The 15,876-nt window shown below is 42.1% G+C and overlaps 1 protein-coding gene across 5 annotated transcripts in view; it reads right to left on the bottom strand.

The window, feature by feature from the left end:
* Positions 1-15,876, bottom strand: part of hecw2a (HECT, C2 and WW domain containing E3 ubiquitin protein ligase 2a) — a 291,027-nt gene that overhangs the window by 84,850 nt on the left and 190,301 nt on the right. For all 5 annotated transcript variants that reach the window (XM_048599375.1, XM_048599376.1, XM_048599374.1 and 2 more), the window contains exons 14-16: positions 14,366-14,551; positions 12,813-12,947; positions 11,986-12,088 (exon numbers count right to left, since the gene is read on the bottom strand). In XM_048599375.1, coding sequence (XP_048455332.1) covers positions 11,986-12,088; positions 12,813-12,947; positions 14,366-14,551 — 424 coding nt within the window. The remainder of the gene's footprint in view (positions 1-11,985; positions 12,089-12,812; positions 12,948-14,365; positions 14,552-15,876) is intronic.

Genomic DNA, 15,876 nt, shown 5'->3' with positions numbered 1-15,876 from the left:
CTTCAGCCAGAGGGTGGGTAATCTGTGGAATTCATTGCTGCAGAGGGCTGTGGAGGCCAAGTCATTGAGTGTATTTAAGACAGAGATACATAGGTTCTTGATTAGTAAGGGGATTAAGGGTAATAGGGAGAAGACAGGAGAATGGGGTTGAGAAACATATCAGCTACGATTGAATGGTAGAGCAGAATCAATGGGCCGAATAGCTTAATTCTGCTCCGATATCTTACAATCTAACTGCCAAGAGGAAGAAAAAGCTCCTAATTTCTGTCTTAAATGCATGACCACATATTCTGAGATTATGCTCTCTAGTCCCTAGACTGTCTCACAAGGGGAATTAACTCTCGTCATCTATCCTGCCTTAGCCTCTAAGAATGTTACATGTTTTTTCTTGCATTCTTCAAAATCTAATTAGCGTAATCCCAATCTACTCAACCTCTCCTCATAAGAAAATCCCTCCATATCTGGAACTAACCTGGTGAACCTTCTCCAGTCTGCCTCCAGACTGCTTTTCCCGAGATAAAAGCCCAAAACCATTCACAGTATTCCAGCTGTGGTCTAACTAGTGCCTTGTATAGTTTTAGCAAGGCCTCCCTATTTTTATACTCCATTCCATTTTAAATAAGGAAGTGTATTCGGACTCTCAGTGCCCTGATCGACTAAGCAGGTGTAAGCCTCAGGCAGTGTGTGTAAATGTGCACGTGACAATGAATGCACATGTATGTACATTCATGTATGTGTGAGAGTGTGTTATGACAGAATTTGAGAGAGTAGTGGCAGCCAGCCCGCTTATAACAACTTGCATGCACACACTTTTCAAGGATCTCATTCAGGAATGCATGTGCAATCATCTCCCTGGAGTATACTGTACATGATCCTCAGTGTCAGCAAGCACAGTCTTTGAATAAAGGCCAACATTCCATTTGCCTTCCCTATTACCTGAACTCGAATGCTGACATTTGGTGATTCATGCATGAGGACCCCCAAATATCTATGTGATGCAGCTCTCTGAAGGCTTTTCCCATTTATAAAATATTCAGCCCTTCTATTATTCCTGCCAAAGTGCACAACCTCACATAGGCTTGTTTATTCACTACTTATCAAAAATATCAAAAGTATAAGCAAATGCTGAAAACAACCAAAAGTAATTTTTTGGTTTACAGGTACTTGGAGATATCACTACAAACCATGATTTGCAATATAATCTTCATTTTTTTTTGATTTTGGAAGACACTGCTTCTTAGATTTTGTGGATACATGGAAATCAGGAAACTGAAAAGCCAGGAATATTCTGAAAGCTGCTTATAATCATTTGAGAATAAGTGAAGTGCAACAAAATTTTATTGGGATCTGACGGCAGGATTTGACGACAAACGCAGCGAGACCAATCTCAATACCTGGAGCAACTCGCACCATCTTTAATGCTCTTCATAAGCAGCATGGTGAAATGCTCATCAGGTAGCAGTGAGATACTGATTGATGAGGATTAGGTTTAACAATGCTTCTGCAGAAGGGTCACCGGACCCAAAATGTTAACTCTGATTTCTCTTCACAGATGCGGACAGACCTGCTGAGCTTTTCCAGCAACTTCTGTTTTTGTTGTTAATGGTTATTAAGTGCCTTGTTAACACCCTAATTCACTGATATTCAGCCTCCCATTTGACCAAACTAAGCAGACAAATTTGACACCAGGAAAACTTGACAACGAAACCAGAATACGTATCTAGCAGACTCAGCTCGCTGCATAGTCTGAATGATCTCCGTGATGCCTAAGATCAAGCTACAGCTCAGGCCATGATCCACAGGTACCCACCGCATACACCCCTCCTCCATGGACACTGGCATCCATCATCTACCAAGTCATCACAAATAGCCTGGCACTTCTCTGATGCACTAGTAGTGTGCTCTGGAAGCACAGACTTGCACTGCAGGGTACACTGGGAACTAGCAGCTAAAGGCTGCAGCATGGACACTGTGTGCCCAGACACCCAACACACAGACTGCACTAAGGCTTCATCTCTGGGATGCTTGCTTGCTCTCTTAGTGCTTGCTCACTTAGCACCTATCTCCGTGCTCACAGTATCTCTGCCTTGCCGTGCCATGCCAAACAGCACAGTCACAAAAACAGAGAAGTTGCTTTGTTGCCAAACAGTTGTCAGTTGGGATGGTGGATTTTTGCACATCTTGCTGTACAGCACTATACTACATCAATCTCACACTGACACCATGCACCAGCAGCTTGTGCAGCAAACCCAGCACATGTGCAGCAAGCAGGCAGACATGTAACTGAGGGACTGAGATTCAGCGCACCACTATCCAGCATTTCAGGTTATGAAAGGGCAAGTGTTTTCCAAGCTGGGGTACAGTAAGGTACATTCAGGAAAGGTATAATGTAGGTGGGAGGGAGATTGGTTGTTAATGATCAGGATCATTCTGGTATCATTTGCCGGGTTGGTAAGGGTTGGGGGGGGGGGGGGGGGGGGGTGGGGGGGAGGTGGAGGAGAGAGTGAACAGGCAGTCACCTGATATCCAGTGGCTGGCTAGGAAAGGTGGGCATGTCCAGGCACATGTAGATAGGTTATGGAGGTGGGTGAGACTTGGGGAAGGGTGAAGCCTGTAGGGTTAACAAGATGGACTACCAGGAAGAGGATGTGGATGTTTGGAGGCTCACTGACACAGTTAGGCTGAGGCTGCAAGTCCTCACTGTCACCTTCCATCGCGCTGGAAATCGATAAGTGTGCAATAAGCAAGAAAAGGGGAGGCAATGCCCTGGTGGTATTATCATTGGACTATTAATCCAGAGGCCCAGGTAATGTTCTGGGGACCTGGTTCGAATCCCACCATGGCAGATGGTGGAATCTGAATTCAATTAAAATCTGGAATTAGGAGTATAATGATGACCATGAAACCTTTGCCAATTGTCAGGAAAAATCCAACTGGTTCATTAATGCTCTTTAGGGAAGGAGACTGCCATCCTTACCTGCTCTGGCCTACATGTGACTCCAGACCCACAGCAATGTGGTTGGCTCTTGACTGCCCTCCGGGCAATTAGGGATGGGCAATAAATGTTGGCCTAGCCAGTGACACCCTCATCCCATGAATGAACAAAAAGAAAGGAAACGGCTGTGGTCACACTTGGAGAGGGTGTGGTACGTGGATCACTCTGTGAGGCAGGGGGCTGTCACACTCACTGAGAAACAACGTTGGCCAGAGGCCCCACGCGACATACAGGAACGGGTAAGCAGGATGCTTCCTCCCTGGCCATCGCACAGCATTGAGCCTCTCTGAGTTTCACCTCCCTGTCACAGCCACCACAGGATAACACATTGACACCTACATCTTTGTGCACAGAGGGAACAGAACAACAGGATGTTCAATGAGGAGGGTGAAAGATGTCAGCGTGACCCAGTGCCATGTAAACACCTTGTACCTTTTGCTTCCAGATGGTGCTGTGAATTCTCAGTGCGTCCTCCATCCACTGAGCCTCGTCTGTGGCGATAAAGAGCTGCCGGATGGTGTGAAAATGTGTTTACCTTACATCCCACATCCCTGTCTGCCTCTCCTGTTCCTCCCTGGACATTCTGACATCTGATTGCCAACCCCACAGAGTCCTCTCCTGCCTGGGGCAGAGCAGGTGTCTGGACTCTGGCAGCCCTCCATGTGCCAGGGACCAGGGGCATTTCTTCCTCAGCCGGGTGCAGAAGTGCCGCACTGAGGTGCTCCCCAGACTCTGTTCCCACACTGTTTATGCCTAATGCTCCCCCCCACAAGGTGTCAGTCTATGGGCTGGTGGGGGTGCAGCAGGCTGACTTGCCAATACTTTCCCCGAGGTGCCAGTACAGCTGTGCTCAGAGGTCGAGGAGGGTGCTTGTTGGGGAGGTGAGCGTTTTTCTGTCAAGGTGGTGGGGAGCTGCGTGGAATCTGCAGGACACAGAGAGAGGAGGCACCACGGCCAGGGTGCAGTGACTGAGAGTGACAGCGGTGTTCATGGGAGAGTGGCAGTGGAATGAAGAAAGGTACGGATTCGTTTGGCAGGACACAAATGTTTCAGCTTCCGTGCAGGACACATCCCACATTTTCCCTGCAAAGGCCAGGATTCTCTCACTGCAGGAGGTGATCACCTGGAGGTCAGGAACCCTTCCACCGTTATGAGTTCTCTCTGCCCTGTTATGGGCTTCATCTCTTGTTATAAGAGGAAATGGGGTAATGAGTGGATGATACAGCGAGTAGCGCTGGTGCTAATGGTAGAAAGGTGAGGAGGTGATCCAAAGAAATGAGTAGGCCAGCGGCGATGCCTTGCAGAGTTACTGGTGTGGGAGGTTGAGGAGGGAACGAGACCGAGTGAGGGAAGGTGTTCCATGTAATAGTGAGAGTTAGTGGGAGGTGACTGCAATAGCACAGATTAAGTGAATGTGACGGGATAGAAAGCAAAGTCTTGCTTAATCTGGCAGAGTGGGGAAGGCCACTGACTTTTCTGCAACAGTCCTGGCTGTTCCTCCGCACCTGGGAGACAGCAATGACCCAGGTGGCGATGTCGGATCAGGCTGGCAGGGTGTGGGAGCACAGCCTTGTCTGCTGCTCCTCCAGTAAAAAGTTACCTCTCCTCTAGACCATCCCATTCACCAGGGCCCCAGAGTCCTGTTGAAGAATCACATACCACCTTCCCTTCTTTGGCAAGTTCAAACTTCATCCTTGACTGAGCAGGGCAGCTTTGGGATGCTAGTGATCGCCCAGGTTCACAATGGTGGGCCTTTTAAAGATGGCACAAAAACACAGAATGCCAATCCCTTGGCAAATATTGACTGAGTGGTGAGTTGAATGTGGCATGGTTAGATGGGGTGGAAACTGGATGTGAGAGATGCCATGGGGCAACGGAGATAGTGAGGAGGGTTGGGTATGATATAGGGTGAAAAATTGCGAGGCCTTGCAGTGACAAATCTTTCAAAACATTCAACTACAACTCAGACTTAACCAAACAAACATAAAATTCAGTACAGAGTCCAGTTTAACAAAGTACTACTTATAGAGAACACATAACACAGGAATTTGGTGAATGAAAGAATCACTCGCTGTTAGGAATGAGGTGTTTGTTTGGTCATTTACAAAACAATGTGTAGACTGTATGATAACTTTTAATTTTAAGACCTGAGTCAATTACAATCAAAATCCAAGTTTGAAAGAGCCAATCCAATAGTTTACTGGTCCTGACTAATTATAAGATCCACTCCAAGTTGCAAGTATGTTTTCACAAGCTTCACAGAATCTATTAAGTTTATCATAACAAGTACAAAAGAAAAGGTATTTAATAAAAACTGTGATTTTTCAGTCTATCCATTTTCGAACAACAGTTCATGACACTGGTTGACTGGGAATACATCTCTCGCCCTCTTCTATTGCCTGAAGTTCTCCTCCTGCCTTCGGTGTTTCCCTGTGCTCCAAACCACTGAACATCACTTAATATCTCTTGCTAGCCACTACACCCTGTGCGTGATCACTGACATCCTGAATTCTAATTGGCTTGTGAACACATGGACAGCATTCAATCAGTCTCAGATTGGCTAAACAGAGTATACCCTCATTGGTTTCTTCAAAAATAATAGTCTTCTCAGTGACATCATTTCCTCTGGTATTCGGATTCATTTTTTTGACATGTCAAGCACTTTGTAAGCTCGTTTTTGTAACAGCTCACCTGTGAAAACCTACCAACATTTTATACACACATTTTACATTTTTAATAATATTGTGTCACCAATAAAACCATTTGTGCATCTTCTAACAGCATGTAGTGTCATGTCTTGGTGATTCACTATCATCCCAATATCTGAACTGATACGTCTGAATATTCTGAAAAACTTCAATATCTATCAAGATGTTTCACTTCAAATGTCTGTTAATGCATGAGAAGACTTGACATTGGTGCCTAGAACAAATTAAAGCTCAAAGTAACCATGCAAACTAATATACATAGGCCTTTTATAGACATTACGTTACAAACATTTGAAACATATGTGTCTTTGAGCAATAGCCTTTTGTCTCAAAGAATTTTCAAATTTGTTAGCTTAGATTTAAATTTAGCCTGAGGTATAAAAGCAATGATAAAACCATAGATCTATGACCTTATTATAAACCCTAGCAGTTGGCCATTGCTCATGACAGAAACTAATCACAATTAAGCAGAATATAATTTAAATCCTAACTTTCTTAATCAAGTCAACATTATGAAAAATAATTCAATCCTACAGGAGAGGTGATGGCCTAGTTGTATTATCGCTGGACTGTTAATCCAGAGACCCAGATAACATTCTGGGGACCCAGATTTGAATCCCACCATGGCAGATGGTGGAATTTGAATTCAATAAATATCTGGAATTAAGAGTCTAAGGACGACCATGAATCCATTGTAGATTGTTGGAAAAACCCATCTGGTTCACTAATGTCCTTTAGGGAAGGAAACTGTCATCCTTACCTGGTCTGGCCGACAGGTGACTTCAGACCCACAGCAATGTGGTTGACTCTTAATGGCCCTTTGGGCACTTAGGGATGGGCAATAAATGCTGCCTAGCCAGCAATGCCCTCATTCCATGAATGAATAAAGAAAAACAAAGGTCGAGAGTGGAAGCAAGAGGCAGTGAGACCTGAGAGCTGAAACATTAATCTGGTGAGCAAGTAGGTGATTGGCTGCCAAATTTTACTTTGCTTTTGCTGAACTAGGACTGGAATTAGGGAAATAAGTACTGTATTAAGTTTATAACATATTATAATCAACCAATAATCATTGTGCGACCTTTCAGAATTTGAAAACCTACTTAGTTAAATACAATACAAAAGATAAAGAACAGCACAGGATGTATTTCAACTGTAGAATGAGAGATAGTGAACATCAATACAATCCACAGCAATTATGTGCAGTAAGTATGTTCAGCTCAGAGTTATGAGCAGGTGTCTGGAAAGGCACTGGAAAGCATCAGGAAGAGAGAAAATTACCTGGACTCTTTGTTCCAAAAGACAATTAGACTCCTTAGTTCAAGTACTTCAGACTTGGCTTGTGGGCAAGGGCAGGGAGAAAGGAAAGGGATGAGGAAAAGTTGGGCATCCAGAAGGTAACACTGGAAGCTTGTTAGCTTTTGGACTTGTTCAACAGGTTCAAGGTTCTTGAAGCTGATGCGAACACTCACTGGTCCATTTCTCAGGACAATGCCCTGACTAATCACAGTCAACTTGCCTGGTTTAAAAATTTAAACAAAGCCTGATAGCTGACTTGCAATTATTAATTTTTAATTCTTCATGGCAATGCCTCTCTATCAACCAGAATCCATTTGTCAATCAATCAGCATACTCCTCTTGTATTGTTTTCCCCCTAAATTGGCATTCTTGTGAATTGTCTTGATGAATGCAATATGGAAATTTATGCCAAAACATGGCTTTTGTGAGCAATACTCCAGTTCTGTGTAACTAAATGACTATTTGAAAGCTGTTTCGCTTGATGTGATGCCAACGATTGTGTAAGTTACCTGCTACAAAACACAATGGTTTTCATTGGGGAGGGGATAGCAAATCCACCTCATCAGCTGAGTGTCAGAAAAAACCCAAAACCCCAGTCACAGAACTGAAACTGTTAAGTTTCGAATGAATTTAATTATACTGCTTTGACTCCTTTAGTCAGTCTACATGTTATACCAGAACAGAACACAGTGTAAGAACCATTTCTGAAGAAGGGTCTAGGCCCGAAACGTCAGCTTTCCTGCTCCTCTGATGCTGCTTGGCCTGCTGTGTTCATCCAGCGCTACACCTTGTTACATCGTAAGAACCTTCAGGCTTAGCTAACACCAGTCTCTACTTTCAATTTCTCTCAAAAGCCTTTTTCTGGAATTTAACTCCTGTATTTCACCTTTGAAGCGTACCAATTCCCAGCTTACAAATACTCACTGTCACCTGCAATTGATTGCATCTGAGTGCTTGCGAAAGGTTGCTATCACCTGCAATTGAAATAGCTTCCACTGGGCAGTAACCTGTTGGACTCTTTAATTTACATAAACTAGTGCTAATGTCTTTGATTTTTAACTAATTTGCACTTATTCTTTCCTTTATTCCTTGGATACATGTGTAAATGAATGTCTGTTGTGAACCATTCCCCGCAGCTTCGAACACAAAATAAACACTTTGTTTTAACCCTAAAGAATTTGCCACGGGTGTTAAAAGAGAAACATATTTAATGTCTCGAGTCCAAATTGAGACTCTTTTTCAGTTCTCAAGTGAATGGGTGGGTGTGTGGGCGAATGTGAGTTAATAGTGGAGCATGTAGTTTTTGGCTGCAAAAAGCAGGATAGGAAGGGATGCTCAGAGATAGCAAAAGCTGCAGGCAGACACTGGAGTCAGAGATAACTCAGTTTGGAGCTAGAGGAACACAGCAGGCCAGGCAGCATCCGAGGATTAGGAATGTTGATGTTTTGGATCGGTGCCCTCCTTCAGAAATGAGGAGGGGTTGGGGAGATTTTAAAACTGGTGAAATCAATGTTTAGGCCATCGGGCTGTAGACTCCCGAGGTGGAAGATGAGGTCCTGTTCCTCCAGTTTGCGGGTGACGTCATTTTGACACCGAGATAACAAGGTGTAGAGCTGGATGAACACAGCAGGCCAAGCAGCATCAGAGGAGCAGGAAAGCTGACGTTTCGGGCCTAGACCCTTCTTCAGAAATGGGGGAGGGGAAGGGGGTTCTGAAATAAATAGGGAGAAAGGGGGAGGCGGATAGAAGATGGATAGAGGAGACAGACAGGTCAAAGAGGCGGGGATGGAGCCAGTAAAGGTAAGTGTAGGTGGGGAGTTAGGGAGGGAATAGGTCAGTCCAGGGAGGACAGACAGGTCAAGGGGGTGGGGTAAGGTTAGTAGGTAGGAGATGGGGGTGGGACTTGAGGTGGGAGGAGGGGATAAGTGGGAGGAAGAACAGGCTAGGGAGGCGGGGACGAGCTTTGCTGGTTTTGGGATGCGGTAGGGGGAGGGGAGATTTTGAAGCTTGTGAAGCCCACATTGATACCATTGGGCTGCAGGGTTCCCAAGCGGAATATGAGTTGCTGTTCCTGCAATCTTCGGGTGGCATCGTTGTGGCACTGCAGGAGGCCCAGGATGGACATGTCGTCTGAGGAATGGGAGGGGGAGTTGAAATGGTTCGCGACCAGAAGGTGTTGTTGTTTGTCGCAAACAGATTCCAGCACCTTTCCCTGCAACTGTAGGAAGTGCTACACTTGCCGACACCTCACCCTCACTTCCATTCAAGGCACAAAACAAACCTTCAACATTAGACAGGCATTCACCTGCACATCTGTCAACTTGGTCTACTGTATCCACTGCTCCTGGTATGGCCTCCTCTACATCGGTGACACCAAGCAGAGACTCTTGAGACCGTTTTGTAGAGCACCTGTGTTCTGTACGTGACAAACGACAACACCTTCCAGTCGCGAACCATTTTAACTCCCCCTCCCACTCTCTGGGCAACATATCCATCCTGGGCCTCCGCTAGAGTCACAATGACACCACCCAGAAACGAGAGGAGCAGGACCTCATACTCCACCTTGGGAGCCTACAGCTCGATGGCCTAAACATGGATTTCACCAGTTTTAAAATCTACTGACCCCCACCCTGGCCTCATCCCATGTCCAACCCTCCCTCTTATCCCCACCTCCTTGACCTGGCACAACCTGTCCATCTTCTCTCCCACCTACCTGACCAATCTCCACCACTCCCTACCAGCACTCACCTATCACCATCCCACCTACCTCCCCCAGCCCGACCCCTCCTCTATGTATTTCCCAACTCCCTTCCACCACCCTCCATTTCTGAAGAAGGGTCCCAATCCGAAACACCAACTTTCCTACTCCTCCGATGCTGCCTGGCCTGCTGTGTTCCTCCAGCTCCACACAGTTATAGGAGAGGATGCTATCATGTGAATTCCAGTGAGGCCAAATCTGAATGCAAGCCACCAGAGACAAACCAAGTTTTGTGTTAGTTAAACCCACCTCCTCAGCTCAAACAGGCCCATGCCCCCTTTTTTGGGGGCACTGGAGGCTCTGTTAAAATAGAAGAAGTGTTTTATTGGTTAGCTCTACTGCTTTGCAATTTTTAGTAGACAATTTTACTATTCAAATTGCCAATTTAGTGCTTTGATTTTTTCTAAATTTCACGTTGACTGTCCTGGCAAACTTTATCTTTTTGAAATTTCTTTAGTGGCCCCCAAGTGAAAGAAAAGTTGAATGTGCCCCTGCATGCAAAAACACTGAATAACCCTGATATCAAAGATCACTATACAAGAAAGGGGATCCTAATGTTGGGGGCTATTACAGTATCAATAGTAGAGGATTGACTAACAAACTGGTAGTCAGGATGAATGGATTATCTTCAAGGTGGCAGTCTCAACAATTGCCAATCTCTATTCCAGACTTTGACAATGGGATACAGTATAATGTAGCCAAATTTGGTGACAAGGCAAGATTGTTGAGAAAGCGAGTTGTGAGAATGGTACAAAATTTCTGAGTGGGCAACAATGGTGCATCAAGTATAATGTGGGAAAATACGAGGTTACCCATTTTGATAGGGAGAATATAAAAGCAAACTATTATTTAAATTGAGAAACTATAGAACGCTTCATTGCGTTCAAAGGGAATTCAGTGATCTTGTATTTTAATTACAAAATGATAGCTTCCAGGTACAGCAAGTAATTCAGAAGACAAAGTGAATGTTATCCTTTACTGGAAAAGAGATGGGATATAACAGTAAGGAGGTCTTGCTCTGACCGTACAAAGTATTGGTTAGATCACATTGAAAGTATACAGTTTTGATCTCCTTATTTAAGGGTAGACACACTTGCATTGGAGGCAGTTCAGGGCGGGTTCACTGGGTTGATTCCTGGAAGATGCCTTTTGAGGAAAGGTTGAGCAGGGTGGGTCTGTGCTCAATGGAATTTAGAAGAATGAGAGATAATCTTATTGAAACATAAAAGATTTTTAGAGGGCTTGACAGGTTAGAGGTTGAAAGGAGCTCTACCTTTAAAGAGAATTGAGATCTAGGGGACAGATTTTCAGAATTCTCCACCCAGAGAGTACTGGAGGGTAGTTCATTGAATATATTCAAGGCTGAGCTGGCATTTTGATGCACAAGGGTGTCAAGGGGTATAGGAAGCAGGCAAGAAAGTGGAGTTAATGTCACATGGTTATATTGAATGGAAGTGTAGACATGAAGGACCAAATGGCTTGCCCCTGATATTTCTTATGCTCTTAGGACTCCACTCAATTTAATCAGGAGAAATTTTCCAATTTCTTAATGAGACAGTAAGTAATTGAAATAAATCTACATTGTCAACTTCACACAAATGAATTATTAGCTGACAAACAGTAGGAAAAATATCTGTTTCAATTGTACAGAAACTTTAAAAGGAACACAAAACAGTTTTAATAAAATTACATATCTTGTGTAAAGTGGCAAATAATTGTGGCCAAGACTGAGGTTGTTCAATGAATCTCAGAATTCAGTTTTATACTGCTTAGACCCGTGTTCTTGTCAAGACATCACTGTAACCCTCCTAGGCATTTTGCTGCCACCAGGTGGTGGGAAGCAGCAGCTGCTGTGAGGAACAGCAGAATTTCCCGAGAAAAATATAAATGCAATAAAAACATATGCTAACCAATAATTGTCTCCATAGGAGAATACTATATATTACTGCCTCAAGTATTTGCACACTAACAAGGAAGCCAATTAGGGACTGTTTTCAAAGAGTTATAAAGCTAGAACGCAACAGCATGTATTTGTGTCAAATATGTTTAAATCAAATTAATAAAATTTTACATTTCACATTTTAACACGTACTATAATAAGCTATTCAGAAACATTTGAATTATGTTTCTTGTGTAGATACTTGAGGCTGAGTTCAGGTTCATTCCTGTAGTACTTAAACCCATCAGACTTACAACTTTAGTCCATATAAACAGAAAAGTTAACATACCCACTGGCACCAAGTCTTGATTGTGGTTTCGACTAATGGTGCCAAATGTGCTAGATGGTCTGGGAATAACTGGAGGGCCTGCATGACGAGAGTCATCTGCCACCTAATAGAAATAAAGCTTTAGTGTTTGAGGAACAACATGCACAGCAGAAATTTTAACTGCCATTTTCACAATTAGCTAAATATATTATAATGCCCTGAATGAACACTTTCCATTTTCATAGGTTCAATGCAAAAGTACTTTGCAGTTTCTCCTCCACTCCATTTCTTTTCTTGATTATCTTGAACTACACAAATTCTAACAGAGAGTGGGAAACCTATTTCTGGCAATCATCCAAAGGAGATGACCATGATAGGCCCAGAGTAATTCCACTTCTATTAACCTTTCTTTTAATGGGGAATCTTTCCCTTCATGAAGTATCTGCCCCAATGTTAAGGGTCAGATTGGTATCTGATTTCACGATTGTGTGTCTTGAGCCTGTGTCCTGTCACCACACAAATCAGCTCAATTTCGCACCAAAATGCCAAGCCCTAATACAACGTCTCATTTAGTTCAGAAACAATCACAGACTTAAGTTTAAATGAAAAATAACTTCTCCTATATGAATGTATGAATAATTTAAATCTATTAAAATAAACTTAGGTGCCTCTTGTCTCAGCTAAATTCTTCCCCATTATTCATCACCTTGCATCTTCTTATGTAATTCAGATCATTCAAATAACATTCAAGTACAAAAAATACAATTCCAGCAATAGTGTCAATTGCCTAAACCATAAGGCTGTTTTTGTCTATTGAGAAAGGCGATACCATGGATACTGATACTTACCTCACCGGCACTGTGGCTGCGTTGTCTTTGCAAGTGCTGTCGATGAACTAATGCGATTGAGGGTCTTGCAGTCTGAAGAGGAAGCCGTGGATCTATGAAAGTGGTGCTACGGGAATTGTGATCAACAAAAAAGGGCTGGAAAAAAGAGACAAAATAAATCAACAACAGATTACAAGAGGTGCTTCAACTTGTGTACACTTCTGTACAAAAAGTTTTAGTTTTAATTTTAAATGCCACATTCAATTATATGGCTGGAAATTAGAAGAAATTAGTAAAGCTGCATTTTCAAAATTTAATTGGGTAATCTTTGATGTCCCTTAACATGCAATAGACTTTCAACAGTTAACTGTCAGCAATAGTAGGAGCACACTCCAAATTCATCAAAATTCAGCCAAACTCATGAACCCTTCCTTATATCCAAAAAGAGATCTCTTGAGGTAAGAAATAAACATGAGTAACATGATTTACAATGTGTATGAAGAGCTGTAAGGAAGCTTTAACGGTGTTATTGAAATGAATTAAAGTTCAACTAGTTTTATTTGAAGTCTCAATTACAGTATGTCACTTCTTAATATATCCTCATCGAAATAATTAATTTCCAGATACAATCTAAAGGCTCATCATTTAACTACATTGTACTAGAACTTGATAGACTGTTTTAATTTATTTTAAGATAGATGACAACTCACAAAGTAAACCTTCAGATCGTAAAATCTAGTTACCAGAGTTCATTTGTCATTTCATTTTGTGTAGATCTTGGATTGTTGAACAGAGTAACTACTGCCAGAGAACAGCTTGGTACTCAATCATCAGTTTAGACTAAGTGGTTTTTAAGAATATTATGTATAATGTATAATGTGATTCATAAGAACCAGATTCAGCACAATAGGTTCAGGCTTTTAAGCACTTATGCTGGAAATCTGCAGCAAAAGCAATGTGCTGGAGAAACTCAGAAGGTCTAGCAGCATCTGTAGAAAGGGAGATAGAGTTAACATTTCAAATCCAGTGATCCTTCGTTCTGTGTATGTTTTAAGTGCTTTGTGTTTGGGCCACTGTAGAAACGAAAGAAACTGGCTTGAGCAAAGGAGGGGGTATAAACTTTTGATCACGGAAAGGAATCAGAAGCATGGAGTTCAGTTTTCTTACCAAATCAATAAACTTAAGAGCAAAAATTCTAAATTCTGAAAACTCAATACAAATGCATTTAAATCATTTATAAGAAAAAGGAAAGTCTTGTATTCATAAAATTCTTTTTACAAATGGCACTTTACAGCCAATGAAATATTTCTGAAGTATGATCATTGTTGTAATGTAGGATCATGTTGCAATTTTTTCTAAAGAATATGATCAACGAATATCTTGCACATATTTTTTATACTTTAACTCCAAAATGACATCGTTTATCAATAAGCAGGTGGAGGACTCAAATTTTTTTTTAAAAATCAGGCTTAATTCTAAAATGCATGTTGTTAAAAAGTTACAGATTGATCATTACTGATATTGTGTGCGTGTGTTGAGTCAGACTTTATCTTCCATGCTGGGGTCCAACTTACCTTTCCCTGATGGTCATGCTTCATTTCCCAGCCTCTTGGGAGTTCCAGCTGTTTATTAGCAAATAAGTTCAGGAATAAAACCAGATCTCGATTATGCTGATAGCGCTCAAAGTTGTGGGCATCCCGCCTCACTTTGGTGATCATGTGTTTTAAGCACGTATTGCTTGTAAACATTCGATAGGCACACTGTCAAAAACAAATCAAAATTGACAACAGTGATCACCATAATATGAGAAATTACCATCTCCAAAACAAAGTCAAAGTTATTACCTATGGGCAGTAATGTTGCAAACATAATACTCAATTAAATATTTTTAAAATCTTTGCGATCTTTCATATAATCACACCACGCAAATCCTGTAGTCCTTGTAGAATTGGAAATATAATACTCCATAAAATATTTGATCATCTATGCCTGTATTTAACTGATATTCTTCAAAAATGGTCATAGCCAATCATTCTCCCAGTTCCTATTTAAAAGGAGCTGATCAATAGAGCATAAACTACTTTAACGAGAGTCGATACAAACTTGATATTACCCTAGAAAGAATAATCAATAGATTTGGCTCATCTTGTCATTCCAAACTTATATTTTGTGATTGAACCAAGTTAAATAATCAGTCTCAATATCTACCATTCACAACATAGGGGATGGCCTAGTGGTATTATTGCTGAACTGTTAATCCAGAGGTCCAGGTAATGTTCTGGGAACCCAGGTTTGAATCCTGCTGCAGATGGAGGAATTTCAATTCAATTTTAAAAAACTGGAATTGAGAGTCTAATGATGACCATGAATCAATTGTCAGGGAAAACCCATTAGGTGGCTCACTAATGTCATTCAGGGAAGGAAACTGTCATCTGTACCTGGTCTGGTCTACATTTGACTCCATACCCATACAGATGGGCAAAAAATGTTGGCCAAATCAGCAAAGCCCATGAATGAATAAAAATTCATGATCTTTCAAATTTCTTTGCTGCAATGAAAATAAGTTCAAGTATTTGTACATCTTCTGATCTGTCATTCCTGTTGCTTTTATCTGAACACTTAGTAACATATTAATACATTTGAAGGTATGATTTGCAGGATACCACAAATACCGCCTTACCAATGAATTGTATCCAGTTAAAGTCACATTTTTAAAAAGGCAGAAACCCAGATTGGCTATGATTCTGTAGTTAAACTCCTTTTCAAATTGGATTGATTTCCAGCATTCAGGTTGAGAGAGAGAGGGGGAGGGAGAGAGGGGGCGAGGGGGAGAGAGAGAGAGACAGAGAGATGGGGGGGGGGGGGGGGGGAGAGAGGCCTGTGCTGCTCTGTTTTGTTTTGGACTTGTTTGCAGCAATGACATTTAGAGAGAGTCTTTACTTTCAACGCAAGGCGACTAGGAGACAGTTCTTCACTTGGGACTTTCACCGTTTACTAATGCCACAACAGAGGGCTGTATACAGGATAGCATTCAATCCCACTAGTCTACTGCAGAAGTGTGAAACTGACTTTTTAATCCCTGTCC

The sequence above is a fragment of the Rhincodon typus genome, chromosome 7 (genome assembly GCF_021869965.1).
Source record: "Rhincodon typus isolate 14 chromosome 7, sRhiTyp1.1, whole genome shotgun sequence".
NCBI lineage: Eukaryota > Metazoa > Chordata > Chondrichthyes > Orectolobiformes > Rhincodontidae > Rhincodon > Rhincodon typus.
This window is presented reverse-complemented; position numbering and strand designations above follow the sequence as displayed.